General features: G+C 39.1%; 2 protein-coding genes across 2 annotated transcripts in view; one reads left to right on the top strand and one right to left on the bottom strand.

Annotated features, from left to right (window-relative positions):
• Nucleotides 1-16,575, top strand: part of MRE11 (MRE11 homolog, double strand break repair nuclease) — a 353,252-nt gene that overhangs the window by 127,430 nt on the left and 209,247 nt on the right. The window lies entirely within an intron of this gene.
• The window catches only part of PIWIL4 (piwi like RNA-mediated gene silencing 4), a 60,511-nt gene continuing 48,784 nt past the window's right edge, over nt 4,849-16,575 (bottom strand). The window contains exons 16-20 of the mRNA XM_032167177.2: nt 9,738-9,808; nt 8,210-8,363; nt 6,381-6,506; nt 6,122-6,269; nt 4,849-5,394 (exon numbers count right to left, since the gene is read on the bottom strand). Coding sequence (XP_032023068.1) covers nt 5,278-5,394; nt 6,122-6,269; nt 6,381-6,506; nt 8,210-8,363; nt 9,738-9,808 — 616 coding nt within the window. The 3' untranslated portion in view covers nt 4,849-5,277. The remainder of the gene's footprint in view (nt 5,395-6,121; nt 6,270-6,380; nt 6,507-8,209; nt 8,364-9,737; nt 9,809-16,575) is intronic.

Genomic DNA, 16,575 nt, shown 5'->3' with positions numbered 1-16,575 from the left:
TTTGGACTGGCATGGGGCCTGTAGCCCCTTTGTTTTGGCCAATTTCTCCCATTTGGAAAGGCTGTATTTATCTAATGCCTGTATCCCCATTGTATCTAGGAAGTAACTAACTTGCCTTTGATTTTACCGGGTCATAGGCGGAAGGGACTTGCCTTGTCTTGTATGACACTTTGGACTGTGGACTTTTGAGTTAATGCTGAAATGAGTTGAGACTTTGGGGAACTGTTGGGAGGGCATGATTGGTTTTGAAATGTGAAGATACCAAATTTGGGAGGGGCCAGGGGCGGAATGCTATGGTTTGGCTGTGTTCCCACTCAAATCTTATCTGAATTCCCACATGTTGTGGGAGGTACCCAATAGAAAGTAATTGAATCATGGGGGCAAGTCTTTCCCATGCTGTTCTTGTGACAGTGAAAAAGTTTCATGAGATCTGATGGTTTTAAAAAGAGGAGTTCCCCTGCACAAGCTCTGTCTTTGCCTGCGGCCATCCATGTAAGGTGACCTGCTTCTCCTTGCCTTCCACCATGATTGTGAGGCTTCCCTAGCCACGTGGAACTGTAAGTCCAATTAAATCTCTTTCTTCTGTAAATTGCCCAGTCTCAGGTATGTCTTTATCAGCAGTGTGAAAATGGACTAATACACCCAGTATTTAAAAAGTTATGATATCTCTAGGTAAAAGGTTTTTTAAAAATTTTTATGTTGTGGTTGATAAAGCTCTTAAGATTAAAAATAGACTTATTTTTATTAAAAGGTAAAGAGTCATTTAATAGGGAAGAAAGTTGTGTCAGTTTGGGTCCCTTAAGAAGCACACACCAAGACAGAATTAAGCATTCAGAAGATTTACTGGGAGAAACGCCTGTGAAGAATACTGGTGAGAGGAAGTAGGAGTGACTAGGGAGGGCCTTAAGACCTCAGTGCTAATCTGAAATACATGAAAGGAGAGTGGGAAGGAAAGAGGATTAGTAGAAAAGCTCAAAACTTTAGTGCAGTTCTTAGAAAACCTTGGTCAAGACAAAGTGGATTCCCCTACTGTATTAGTCTATTCTCACACTGCTATAAGGAACTACCTGAGACTGGGTAATTTATGAAGAAAAAGAAAAGAGATTTAATTGACTCACAGTTCCACAGGCTGTGCAGGAGGCATGGCTGGGGAGGCCTAAAAAAACTTACAATCATGGCAGAAGGCCAAAAAGGAAGCAAGCACATATTCACATGGCAGCAGGAGAGAGAGAGAGAGAAGGGGGAAGTGCTACACATTTTCAAACAACCAGATATCGTGAGAACTCACTCATTATCATGAAAACAGCAAGGGGGCAATCCACCCTCATGGTTTAATCACCTCTCACCAGGCCACTCCTCCAACACATGGGGATTACAATTCAACATAAGCTTTGGGTGGGGACACAGAGCTAAACACAGCATATCACCTATCAGAGACTAATACTGGAGTCCCATGTTGGGCAGAAACAACCCAGATCTATTACCTCTCCTGTGCTCAGTAATGGGCTAGAAGCAGTCTGGGGAGGGTATGGTCTCAACATCACCCCTGTTGTGGATCCTGAAGCTGTAGCATTTAGAGGCTATCAGCCAACTATGCTCCTTGCAGAAGGTTCTTTTAAAGGATAATCTGATGGGCCACTCCATGGTGGCCACAGAAATGTATTTAAAGTATACTTTCTTCCAGAGTCTCTCCTCAGTCCTCAAAATAAAAGAAAAACTACAAAATCTTTTCTATAAAATAGGAACTGGTAGATTGTTTATTTCTAGAGACAATATTAAGCTTTCCCTTAAGTAGAATTGTAGAACTCAGAATCTAGTACAGTGCCTGGCACATAATAGAAACCCATAACTATTTGTTAACTAAATTGTGCCATTTGATTCATTTCCTCTCCTCAGGTCTAATAATATGATACTCTTTATTAAGGCCAGATACCTTAGATATGACATTTCTAATCCTTACAATAACTCTACACTGCAGACATTGTTAGACATTTTTACAAGTAGATACACTGAGGCTCAGAAAGGTTAAGTAACTTGCCCAATGTCACACAACTAGAAGTGGTGGTTCTAGGACTCAAATCCAGTGCTGCTCTGAAGCCTGGCACAGGCTCCCTTTCCTCTTTGTCCTTGGTAGCCTAAGGAAAACTAATTAATGCATGTGAGAGGTGGCAATCACATAACGTGAAGCTGAAATAGGTCTCATATATTATCTAAACCAGTATTCCTCAGCCCTGGCTGAACATCAGAACCATTTCGAGAACTTTTAAAATATTCAGATGATCAGGCCCCATCTCAGATCAGTCAAATCACTATTTTGAGAGGTAGACACAGGCACCTCAATTTTTTTGTTCTAAAGCTTTTAAACATGGGAACTTCTAATCTTCTCAAGATTAGGCACCACTGCTCTTGTCCAAGCCCTTCTCATATTACAGATTGGGTAACTGAGTCCCAAAAAGTGAAGTTATCACATCTGACAACATGCTGGAACCAGAGCTCATACGAAGATTTCTTAGTCTCATGTTGCCCTCTAGTTTACCTGAAATTGTTTGTTGAAGCCTATGACACTGCCATGGTGAAGGACTCTATTCACACAGCAGTCCTTGTGTGCCCTCTGGTGGGTTAAAGGGGTAAGAAGTCATTTCCTGGGGCAGTACTTACAAGGGTGGGTGGGTGCTCTGCAGAAGGTGTATTGCCTAATCAAAATGCTTCATGTGGATTTATACAAGCTGGCTGGTTAGGTAGTGGGGATTTATATCACTGTTCTACTTTGAAGGAAGAAAACAACAAGATAACCACAAAAACAAAACGCACCACCCTGAATTGGTTCAGTGCCTTGTCTCCAAAGACTTGCTATATAATGCCATCTTTTTTTTTTTTTTTTTTTTTTGAGACAGAGTTTCGCTCTGTCACCCAGACTAGAGTGCAGTGGCGCAGTCTCGGCTCACTGCAAGCTCTGTCTCCCGGGTTGATGCCATTTTCCTGCCTCAGCCTCCTGAGTAGCTGGGACTACAGGCGCCTGCCATATAATGCCACCTTTAAATCACTTAAGGCACTCCCTCACATTAGCACTCTGGGAGAAATTTTTTAAATCTTAGAGTATCTTTTATCAAGGGCGTAGGCTCTTTTGGTTCATCTCACAGGTTTTGCAAACAAACGTGAGGACAAATTCTAGCTCCACAATTTATTAATCTCATAAACTTCAGTGAGTCACGTGGTATCTTTAATCCCCAGCTTTACCATCTGAAATGGTCATTATAACCTAATTTATACAGTTCTTGTGGAGATTAAAGGTGTGTATGCAGGCGTGGCACTGGCCCTGGAACTTATTAAGTCCCCTCCAACCTCATGCCTCACAAAATGGTTATCCTATTATTGGATAGACCCATGTTGGGTGCATTTCTACTATGTCTGGACAAAACTCTCAAATAGGAAAAGAATATATTCAGTGCAATGTGACGTAACCTGTGCGTTGGCATCCTTCCTGTGGCCTGCTTCCCTTGTCCCCAGAGAGCACTTGCCACTCTCCCGCCACCCTTTGTGGTAAGCAGACCTTCCACAGACCTTCCTGTAGTAAGCAGAATTTGAACTCTGATCTATCCCTCATCAAAATATCTTTTGCATGTAGCTGTATTCTCATTCCTGGGGCATTCCAACATGAAAAGGGTGAGAAGATAAGGAAAAGCCACAAAAGGAGACAGCATGAGTGAACAATGCAGTAGGAGAGAAACCAGGAGAGTGTTATTCTACAGGCCAAATAGTGTCTCAGAGGGAGGAAATGATTGGCTGGGTCAAGCAAGACAAGGACCAAGAGGTGACCATTGGATTTAGCAAAGTGGAAGTTATTGGTCGTGTTGACTAAGGCAATTTTGCTGTAGTGGTTGTGGTGAAATTGTGGTTGGAGTACAGAATTGGATACATCAAGCACAGACTCTTCTTTTGTGATGTTTTTCCTGTAAAGAAGTGCCAAGCAATGGGGTGGAAGCTAGAGGAAATGGCTTTTTAAGATGAGAGAAATAACAGCATATTTATAATGCCAATGAGAATGATCCAGTAGTGAGAGAGAAAACTGATGATGCAGAAAGGAGAAGGGAGAACTGCTAGAGCAGCATCCTTCATAGGTCAGAGGGAATGAGATTTAGTACAGAGGTGGAGAGCCTTATAGGAACAGACACGCTGCACTCATAATAAAGGGATGGGCAGGCAGAGTCTATGGGTACAGATGCCGTTAGGTGAAGGTAGAGATAATGAGAGGCTTGCAAAAGTTCTCTTCTGATAGCTTCTATTTTATCAGTAAATAGGAAGCAAGGTCATCACTGGGAGAAGCTTCTATTAAGTGAAATAAAGTCCCATCAAGAAAGCAAGTGATCAGCTCAGTTTCTGAAATAGAACTCAAAGATTAATGGTGGGCCAGGCGCGGTGGCTCACACTTGTAATCCCAGCACTTTGGGAGGCCGAGGCGGGCGGATCACGAGGTCAGGAGATCGAGACCACAGTGAAACCCCGTCTCTACTAAAAATACAAAAAAATTAGCTGGGCGTGGTGGCGGGCGCCTGTAGTCCCAGCTACTCGGAGAGGCTGAGGCAGGAGAATGGCGTGAACCCGGGAGGCAGAGCTTGCAGTGAGCTGAGATTGCGCCACTGCACTCCAGCCTGGGTGACAGAGCAAGACTCCGTCTCAAAAAAAAAAAAAAAAAAAAAAAGGGTGACAGAGCGAGACTCCGTCTCAAAAAAAAAAAAAAAAAAAAGATTAATGGTGATGTGCTCTAGTGGGTAAGAGTTTTGCTGAAAATACTTAAATTATGAGGTTCACATGTAATATCAATGTAAATTTCAAATAACAATAAACACATGATGTTCTGAACTTTATTTTTACTAACTATTTAAACCACTCTACAAAATGCTCTACAACATTAAGAAAACCTCAGCAAAATTTGGGGTGGGAATTAGACTCTTTATCTCTCATCAAAATATCATGCAAACACTTATTTTAAGTGTTTAACTTAAGATATTTAACTCTGTGGAATTCTTTATAGATGATGGTATATTTAAATTCCATATATGACAATGAAAATTTACCCCAAGCATACAACTCCTTAAAACAAAATAACACACATTTTTAAAAACTTTCAGATTAAGTTGTTTTGCTTTTTTTTCCCAGACATGAAAACTAAGCTCAATCTTTTTCCCCAGTCACAGCCTTGAGCTTACGGCAGATTTGCACAAAGTATACCAATTTCTTCTTGGATTCTTCATCTAGTGATGCCAGTGGTTCATGCCATCACAGGTAGAAGAGATGGTTGGCTAATTCCAGACTAGGTTCTTTATGAATGCTTTGTGCCACCAGAAAGGTCAGCTTGTGAGCATACTGACATGGTGCTGGCACACTGACTATGCCCTGAGGAGAAAAAAGTATTGATAATAATTAAGAGATTACCTTGTTCTTCAAAGTGATTTTTTCTGATTTTATTTTGTCTACTGGTTACACAGATAATAGAATGGGTTTCCGGGTAAACAATATCTAACCTCAGCCAACAAAAGGTAACCTAACTTACTGGGAACTTAAGCTCACTGGAGAGGATGGAGTGAAAAGTCACTCTGGCTTCATGATACTGGGAGTAGGGAGCCATCACACTTCGGACCAGTCTTTGTCCTGTGATCTCATGTTTGGAACTCCTTGGAGGAGCTCCGTGCAAACCTTGGGCTTGGCTTTTGGGAACAGCTCTTGGCCTAATGCATAGGAACAAAGGGCAGACCCATGCCTGTTAACAGTTCCCCACCAGGCACATCTGAGTTGGCTTCAACTTCTTCATCTGTAACATGTAAATAACAATACCCTGATTTCCTCCCAGGTTTGCATAAGATAATGTATATAACAAAGTCCTCTAGAAGCTATAACTATTAATGTATTATAATAGTTATTGTTATTTTGTTTCTGTGATAGAGTGGTTTCCTACCACTGTGGACTCAAGAAGTGATTCATTCATTGATTGATTCATTCATTCCTTCTTTGGGAAATATCAGGTATTGTGCTATATCTAGGGATACAAAGATGAAGTGTATGACAATTCCTAGGTGGGACTCTTGAGTATCGTATTTACATTAAATAAACAGCTTTCACTCACAGGCCAGTTGTAGTACAGGTGGCACAATTTGAATGTAAGTCTCTGCATATGGTCGGGCTTCAAGCCGTTGTCATCATAGATGACATTATAGTAGGTAGGACTAACAGTTCCCCGGCAGGCCACCTGGCTGATCAGATAAAAGTCATACCTGAGGGGGAAAATGGAATGAATGTAGGAAAGAAGGCAAACAGAGTAAGGTCAAACATAAACTGGACGCAACGAATGTTTTGTTAAAAATTGATTTTCCAGTGGCACTTGCCATTCATTACGTGTTGCTTCTGAATCCACAACAGTGCCAAGTGGGGGGTTCTGTACAGTGCGGTTCATTTCGGTAAAGAATCGTGGCATGCACTTCTTCCTGACCACAATCACCGACAGTCTTGAGCTAAAAATTAGAGAGGCAAAATATGAAAAGAACTCAATCCAATCTATACAGTTTTCTATTTTTGTGTAATTTTAAAAATGAAAGAAATAAAAATTCCATTTGAAAAACACTGCAAAGCAGAAAATAAAAATTACCCACAATCCCTCCTTCCCTAGAGATACATACAATTTTTTAAATTAGGGATTGTCCATATTTGTTGCAAAAGGATGCTATTCCCAAGTCATTTGCCTAGTTTATATCCCAAGTCATTTGCCCCCTCAAAGGGGGCAGGAAGGAATGCTGAACTTCAACTGGCACTTTTGCGAAAGATTTTCCAGAATTATCCATGGAGACAAGATGTGTGTGTGTGTGTGTGTGTGTGTGTGTGAGTGTGTGAGTGATTAGTGACTCAACCTATTTTCCACTTCACTCTTCCTCTCAATTTTATTTCCAAGTAGCAAAGGAAGAACCACAAGTTCTTCCTATTCCTCTAGTCATCCCTTCTGTATTACACAAAACTCATGCCTGGGTGGATGGATGGATGGACCAAATATACGTTCTGGCCAAATGCTGAATGGTGAAGTGTTAATGTATTTGGTAAAGCCAAGGCGAAATCCTAATATTTGCCATTACAAAAGGCATCCTTACATACTCTGGGATGTAAGGATCACTATGGAGTTTCATTGTAAGCATTATAATTATTTTTAAAATTTATCACGAATGTTTTCAATATTGAAACTATCAAAAGTTGATGTTATAGTGCAAGAAAAGTAACTCCTTAGTACTGTCAGCTGCTAAATTTACTCCTGCATCCCTCAGTTGCATCCCTGTGATTCTTAATAAACACATGCACCTGAGACCAGTGGAGAGCGAGGTATTTTGGCCCTAACAGTTGGGATAAAGCTGCAGGTGATACTGCCACCAAACTTTCAGGCTTCCCCTCCACTCTAACAATAACTGGCTGTGGTCAAGACTCAGCTCCTTTGTGACTTGTGGCTGTGACCCGTTGGTTGATGGTGATGATGATGATGTAACCCTACAGATAGGGCTATGTGTCCTGCTTGGAATAAGATGCTTTCCAAATATTTTAAGAAGCTGACTTAAGATTATTGTCCTCTCCTATTTTCCATTTCTAACATTTTCTTGAACTTGCCATTTCACATAATCACTGCAGAAAATTTTGTACCGATACACAGAATCTAGAAATGTAACAGTGGAGCAAGATGCCTGGTGTTCAGGATGGTCTGATTTCCATCTGCAGCTTAGCTTTCATGGCACTCAAACCCTTTGAGAACCTTCCATAGACCTTAAGTGCACATCAGTGCCTGCAATTCAGAGGCTTTCGTTCTGTGTGTATTAGGGCCTTGAATTTGAAATCACAGTTTTCTTCTATGTGATATTAATATGTATGAAGCATTTTCACTGCCAGCAGCCCTGCAGGCTTCATGCTGAATCTGTGTCAGCTGCTCTGAGGGTACCTTTCTTTGTCTAGGTTTCCCCTCCCAGGGCCCCCAAAGCTTACACCACCCAAGCTATTTATGTTAGACCATCCCAACTACCCTCCAATCTGAAGGAAATGATACAGCTCCACTGGCATGATACAGAAACACAGCAAAACTTAATTGCATAAAAAACAAAACTTATGCTTGAATACCTTGTGTGTAATAGCTACAGCTGAATATGCTATAATTGGGAGTACAGAGGAAAGAACAGTAATTGAATACCTGGTATTTGAGCTGGATTCTGCCACACTGCTCAGCAGCTGTGGGACTTCGTATTCAGTAAGTGTTTTCAGCTGACCATCCCCTACACCAGCACGGTACACAATTATCCGTGCTGGCAAATCATGATTGTACTTGTACCATTTGTTGAGTGCTCCTGCAGAATTTGGTGTCAGTAAGAAAAGAATTACATTTCTAATGCCAACAAAAAATAACATTCCCATATATTGCAATGTTTAAATGGGTTTGCTATTTCAGACCACTGTAAAATAGGGCAATACATAATTTGGGTTATATTTGCAATAATTTAACAATGGATAACTTTAGGGAGCATTCCTCTGTCTCTGCTATTCGAGGAATCATAATGGTTTCTATGGCATGATATATTCTTAAACTTGGCCTATCTCTTTAAATAAAATTTTAATATTTAAGCAATAAATTAAAATTTAATTAATGCAATAGACAAATGCCTAAAATCAAATTAATATTAGTGTCTTCAAGTCTTTAAATCCTCTAATTAGATATAAACTAATTTTATGTCATTTTCTTTCCTAATGAGAATAAATATGAAAATCTAAGGAAATAGCTTTGCTGTTTCTCTGAAAACGTATCTTCACACTGACTCACCCAATTGATTCCAATTCTCACTGAGGAAATGAACTCTGAAAACATTTCTACTCACTGTAACTACAAATTTCCTAAAGAACAGAGACCATAGAGTAACTGCTACCCAATGAAAACCTTTAATAACTGCTAAAATAATTACCTGCTAAAAAAATTTACCAAGTTTCAATGTGAGGGAAATATAATAGAATGCAATAATTATTTTCATGTATATGTCGCATAGTTATTTTAAGAGTTTATTGTTTAGGAAATTCATTTTAGTTTGATAGAAGGTAATCATATATGTAAGTCCATTACCAACATGTATAAGCAAATTCATTTTTTAACAAAAAATACGTATTGTAAATTTACAGATGGGAAAATGCAGATCAGGAGAGGGAAGCATTTGCACAAGTCACACTGCTAGGAAATAGCAAAGCCAGACCTAGGCCACGACTGGTAAAGAAATAGAAACCCTAGATTTGTCTTTGCATTGCATCCTGCTATGGATAGGGCACCTTTCCTCATCTGCTGTCTTTCCCTTCTTCTCCTGCTTTGCCACTTTATCTGTTAGCACCCCTATCCTACTCCTAGGTCTACACTTAACATTGCTCTGTCATAACTCGAGTTCCTCCAGGGTTGGTTTCTTTTGACCTTCAAAATGCTTGTCAGGGAAACCAGCAGCCACAAATTTTCCTTCCTTCTGGCTTCATGTTATCACACACAGACAAATGTAAATGTAAATGCTACATAGTCTGATTGTTGGCCTAAATCGGCATGCAGCTTCAGAGATCTTCAACTGGGTGACAGTTGACAAAGACAGGTGTAGAGAGTTTGCTTTGACCTATGTGGTATTCTATAAGCATGTGGATTTGAGGTCTGAAGGAACAGTCCTTGGAGCCCACCCACATTGATATATTTTTAGTACCAGTCATGAAAACTTTCAAGCAATCTGCAACATCAGTCATTGTTCTCTGAAGGATACAGCGAGAAAACCACCTAAAGTTAAAAAAAAAATAAAAGTAAAATTCAACTTCAATTTTTCTACCATAAATATTCATTAATATTAAGAAACAGATATTATGAGTAAAAATCAATGTTCACAATTTTGTATGTGTTATGTGTTCACAATTATATCAAGGAGTCCCTTTACCCAAAAAGAATTTATTGAGAAGAGGAGCTAAACATAGTGTTGGCATCAGCCATATCTAGCTTCAAATCCTAGTCAATACACTCACCAGCTGTGTAACTTTGCTATGTGAACCTAAGTCTCAGTTTCCTCATCTGTACCAAGGAGATTTACAAGGTAAGTACATTAGTTACTACCTCATAGGGTTGTGGTAAAAATTAAATCACATAATATATGTAAAATACTTAGCACAGTACTTTGCATATAGTAAAGAATAATAAATCGAGGCCACTATTATTGTTATAAATGAATGAATTAATTTAGCATTAGAGCTTCTACTGTCAAAATATTCAAAGATTTCTGAAGCATAAACTTTCATTCCTATAGGTGATCCTTTTGGATTAGAAATCTTAACATTATTAACTTGTGTAGATTCAGAACAAGTTCTCTTACTACCACCATTAATTAACTTAAAGCACTTGGAAATGAAGATCATGACTTCGTGTTAGGTATGTTCCAGTATTATTATACTTCTCTAAATATATGCAACAATAGTAATACAGCTACGTGTGGTGGCACGTGCCTATAGTCACAGCTACTTGGGAGGCTGAGGTAGGAGGATTGCTTGAGCCCATGAGTTCAAGGCTGTATTGTGCTATCATTGTGCCTGTGAATAGCCACTGCACTCCAGCCTGGGCAACAAAGCAAGACCCCATCTCTAAACATTTTGGTTTTTTTGTAAAAAACAACAACAAAAAACAAATAAAAAAAAAACACAATTAGGAATGCTGCCAACAAACTAGAAGTCCTGAGTGATATCAGCAAGGTGGAAGAATAGGAGCTTTCTACCATCATTTCCCTTCCAGAAGCATCAATTTTGACAATTACCCATGGATGAGACTAACTCCAATGGTGACGTTCCAGCACATCACTGGAGTAAAACATCAGAGAATGGATGCATTAAAGAGGGTAACACAAAGAGATTCACTTTACCTGCATTGCTCCTCCCCTAGGGAGGGACAGCTCAGTTCCATGAGAGACTACATCAGCCCATGATTTCTCTCACAGGGTGAAAATTAGAGTGTAGTGAGTGAGTACCCAGCTCCCTCACCCATTCAGGATACTACCTAAGATGCCCACTTTTTTCTTGCCTCAACCAGAACAACAAGATTATCAGCACAGCTAGGAGGTTAGGAGAGTCTGGGGGCAGAAAAGAGTGGCTGCAAACCCTACTGACTGCTCTATGAGCTTCATCAAGAGGCCCTCCTGTAGGTTTCTTATGATATCTTGCCTATGGACCACCTCAACTGACTCACAGGCACCCCAAATGCTACCTGTATCTCACCACCACCCCTGACCAGGCTGGCTCCCCAACCACATTTGTTCAGATGTTGAGTGCAAGCATTTCACACAAACAGGTAGCTTGACTCCTCAGGATTTGGAGAAGGTACACAAATGAGCATTTCAGGGCACCACCCTAGGGAAAACAGATGACAGCCTCTTGACAGCTGGCCTGGCTTTGTGGGATTGAGAAAGTGCATGCAGTTTTAAGGATCCCCCCACCAAGTGAGAACCAGAAGTGTGGAGTGGGCACATGAATAGAAAACGTGTAACAGAGCCTCAGAATCCCTAGCTGGGCTGACTGTTAAAGGTGTTTCTCTCCCAAAGATAGCCAATAAAGACTAGAAGAAGTGACTGATTCTTCAAATGCAAAGACAGCAATGCAAAACTTCAAGAAACATGAAAAATCAGGAACTGACTGGGTGCAGTGGCTCATGCCTGTAACCCCAGCACTTTGGGAGGCCGAGGAGGGAGGATCACCTGAAGTCAGGAGTTCAAGACCAGCCTGCCCAACATGGCAAAACCCTGACTCTACTAAAAATACACAAAATTAGCTAGGCATGGTGGCAGGCACCTGTAATGCCAGCTACTAGGGAGGCTGAGGCAGGAGAATCACTTGAACCTGGGAGGCAGAGGTTGCAGTGAGCTGAGATCACGCCACCACACTCCAGCCTACGTGACAAGAGCGAAACTCCATCTCAAAAAGGGAAAAAAAAAAAAAAAAAACGAAAAGAAAAAATAAAAATCGGGAACTATGACACAACCAAAGGAACACAATAATATTCCAGTAACTGACCTCAAAGAAATGAAGATTTGTGAATTGCCTGAGAAAGAATTCAAAATAATTGTTTAAGGAAGCTCAGCAAGCTACAAGGGAATGCAGACAGACCACTCAATGATATTTAAAAAAATACAGAAACAAAACAATAACTTCAATATAGAGATAGAAATCATTAAAAAAGAACCAAGCAAGCTGGGCCCTGTGGTTCACGCCTTTAATCCCAGCACTTTGGGAGGCTGAGTCAGGTGGATCAGGAGGTTAGGAGTTTGAGACTAGCCTGACCAACATAGTGAAACCCCATCTCTACTAAAAATACAAAAAATTAGCTGGGCATTGTGGCAGGTGCCTGTAATCTCAGCTACTTGGGAGGCTGAGGCAGGAGAATCACTTGAGCCCAGGAGGTGGAGGTTGCAGTGAGCCAAGATCGTGCCACTGCACTCCAGCCCTGGGCGACAGTGTGAGACTCCATCTCAAAGAACCAAGCAGAAATTCTGGAGCTGAAGAATACAATGAATTAAATAAAAGCAATAGAAAGTATCAATAGCAGACTTGATCAGGTAGAAGAATCTGTGAATTTGAAGATAGGTCATTTGAAAATACACAAAGGAGAAAAAACAAAAGGACTGAAGAAAGCCTATGGAGTTTTTGGGATACCATAAAGAGGGCTAACATTTGCATTATAAAAGTTTCAAAAGGAGAACAGAGATAGGCGGAAAGCTTATTTCAAGAAATAATGGCTAAAATGTTCTTGAATCTGGAAAGAGATAGGGACATCCAGGTACATGTAGCTCAAAGTTCTGAAGCAGGTTCAACCCAAAGAAGAATTCACCAAGGCATATTACAATCAAACTGTCAAAAATCAAAGACGGAGAATGTTGAAAGGGGCAAGAAGAGAGGCTTATTACATGCAAAGGAACCCTCACAGGCTATCAGCAGATTTCTCAGCAGAAACCTTACGGGCCAGGAGGGTGAGATGATATATTCGAAGTTTTGAAAGATAAAACTACTGATCAGTCAAGAATACTTTTCCTTGAAAAGCTGTCCTTCAGAAATGAAAAAGAGATAAAGAATGTTTCAAACAACAAACTGAGGAAGTTCATCACCATTAGACCTGCCACATAAGAAATAACAAAGGGACTTCTTCAAGCTGAAATGAAAGGATGTAATAAGTAACATAAAAACATATAAAAGCATAAAACTCACTAATATAGTTAAGTATATCATCAAATTCAAAATACTTTAATACTGTAATAGTTGCTTATAAACTACTTATAACTCTAGTTGTAGGGATAAAAGATCAAAGTATTTTAAAATATAGCTACATAATATAAGAAAATAACAATATAATTAATAAAAATAGCTACACAATATAATTAATGCATACATACACAATATAAGAAGATGCAAATCATGACATCAAAAACATAAAATGTAGGGCAGAAAGTAAAAGTGAGGAGTTTTTGTATGTGATAAAGTTATCAGCTTAAAATATACCGTTATAACCATAAGATGTTTTATGTAAGCCTCATGGTAATTATGAAGCAAAAATCCGTAGTAGATACTCCAAACAAAAAGAAAAGACAAAGGAATAAAGCATACTATTGCAGAAAATCATCAAATCACAAAGGAAGACAGTGAGAGAGGAATAAAGAAACAAATAATCTACAAAAAAGCCAGAAAACAATGAATACAATCACAATAGTGAGTCATTACTTATCAATATTTTAAATGTAAATGGATTAAATTCTCCAATCAAATGACACAGTGTGGCTAAATGGATAAAAAAGAAGACCTAACTAAATGCCACCTACAAAGAGATTCACTTCAGCTGTAAGGACACACATAGATTGAAAGTAAAAGGATGGAAAAAATATTCCATGCAAATGGAAACCAAAAGAGAGCAGGGGTAGCTAAACTTAGGCAAAATAGACTTTTGTCAAAAAAAAAAAAAAAAACCTCACAAAAATCAAAGTCATTGGATAATGATAAAGGAATCAATTCATTAAGAGAATACATCAATTTTACGTATCTATGCACCTAATAGTTGAGCATCTAAATATATAAATCAAATATTAACATCTGAAGAGAAAAATAGCAATACAATAATATTAGGGAGCTTCAATACTCCACTTTTAACAATAGATAGATCATCCTGACAAAATTAATAAGGAAATATTGGACTTGAATTATACTTTAGACCAAATGAATCTAATATATAAAACATTTCAGCCAACAGCCGCAGAATACATATTCTGCTCAAGCACACATGGAACATTCTCCAACACAATTCATAGCCAGTATTAACAACTTTAAGAAGACTGAAATTATATCAATCTGTTAGTTTTGTATTGCTATAAAGAAACACTTTAGACTGGGCAATTTATTTTTTAAAAAAGGTTTACTTGACGCATGGTCTTACAAGCTGTATATAAAGCATAGTGCCAGCATATGCTTCTGGCGAGGGCATCAGGAAGCTTATAATCATCATGAAAGGCAAAGGGGGGCCAGGGTGTCACATGGTGAAAGAGGGAGCAAAAGAGAGAGATCAAGAGACATGCCAGGCTCTTTTAAACCGCCAGCTGTTGCATGAACTAACAGAACAAGAACTCACTCATTACCATGGGGAGGGCAATCTACCCCCATGACCAAAACACCTCCCACCAGGCCCTACCTTCAACACTGGGGACACATTTTTTGGAGGGGACAAACTGTATCAATATTTGGACAAACTATATCAATCAAGCTTACTATTGTCTGACCATCATAGTATGACACTAGAATTAATAATGGAGGAAAACTGCAAAATCAAAATATAGAAACACAACATACTAAACCTTATGGGATGCAGCAAAAGTAGTTTAAGATGGAAGTTTATGGCAATAAATGCCTACGTGAAAAAAAAAAGGAAAGCCCTGATGAACATAAATGTAAAAATCCTCAACAAAATACTAAAACCTAATTCAACAGTATATTAAAAGTTTCACAAATGATGAGAAAATGGGATTTATACCTGGGATGTAAGAATGAATGGTTCAACATATGCAAATCAATAGCTAGATGCATCACACTTCCTGATTTCAAATTATATTACAAAGCGATAATAATCAAAACAGCCTGATACTGCCATAAAAACAGACACATATGCAAATGGAAGAGGATAAAAAGCCCAGAAATAAATCCACATGTATACAGTCAACTAATCTTTGACAAAAACACCAACAATAGGCCAGGCGCGGTGGCTCACGCCTGTAATCCCAGCACTTTGGGAAGCCGAGGCGGGCGGATCATGAGGTCAGGAGATCGAGACAATCCTGGCTAACACAGTGAAACCCCATCTCTACTAAAAATACAAAAAATTAGCCAGGCGTGGTGGTGGGCGCCTGTAGTCCCAACTACTAGGGAGGCTGAGGCAGGAGAATGGCATGAACCCAGGAAGCGGAGCTTGCAGTGAGCCGAGATTGTGCCACTGCACTCCAGCCTGGACAACAGAGCAAGACTCTGTCTCAAAAAAAAAAAAAAAAAAAACTAACAATACACAATGGGATAAAGAAAGTCTCTTCAATAAATGGTGTTGAAATAACTAGATATTCACATGTAAAAAAATGAAATTGGACCCTTATACCATACACAAATATTAACTCTAAATGGATTAAAGACTTAAACAAAAGATCTGACACTGCAAAACTTCTAGAAGAAAACATAAAGCTCCATGACACTGATCTTGGCAATGATTTTCTGAATATGACACCAAAAATACAACAAAATAATAAAAGTTTCTGCATAGCAAAGGAAATAATTAACAAAATGAAAAGCAACTTACATAACAGGAGAAAACATTTGCAATCACATATCTGATATGGGGATGATATCCAAAATATATTAAGAACCCATACAATTCAATAGAAAAAAAAATCCAATTAAATAGATATTTTTCCAAAGATGACATATAAATGGCCAAAAGATACATGAAAAGGTGCTCAACATCACTAATCATCAAGGAAATGCAAATCAAACCCACAATGAGATATCACCTTACACCTGTAGGATGGCTATGACTAAAAAGTCAGAAGATAAGTATTAGGGAGAATGTGGAAAAATGGGAACCTTTATACATTGTTGGTGGGAATGTAAATTAGCATAGCCATTATGGAAACCAGCAAAGAAGTTCCTCAAAAAATTTCAAATAGAACTACTATATGATCCAGAAATCCCACTCTGGCTATATATCCAAAGGAAATCAGTATCTCAGATATCTACACTTCCATGTTCAATGGCCAAGATATAGAGTCAACCTGTGACCACTGATGGATGATTAGATAAAGAAATTGTGAGATACACACACACACTCTCACGCATACACACACACACACACACACACACACACAATAGAATATTATTCAGCCTTTAGAAGAAAATCCTGCCATTTGCAACAACATGAATGAACCTACAGGACATTATATTAAGTAAAATAAGCCAGACACAAAAAGACAAATACTGTACGATCACTTATATGTG

Source organism: Hylobates moloch, unplaced genomic scaffold (genome assembly GCF_009828535.3).
Source record: "Hylobates moloch isolate HMO894 unplaced genomic scaffold, HMol_V3 SCAFFOLD_11, whole genome shotgun sequence".
Taxonomy (NCBI): Eukaryota; Metazoa; Chordata; class Mammalia; order Primates; family Hylobatidae; genus Hylobates; species Hylobates moloch.
The sequence above is the reverse complement of the archived record's forward strand: the minus strand, read 5'-3'. Positions and strand labels throughout refer to the sequence as shown.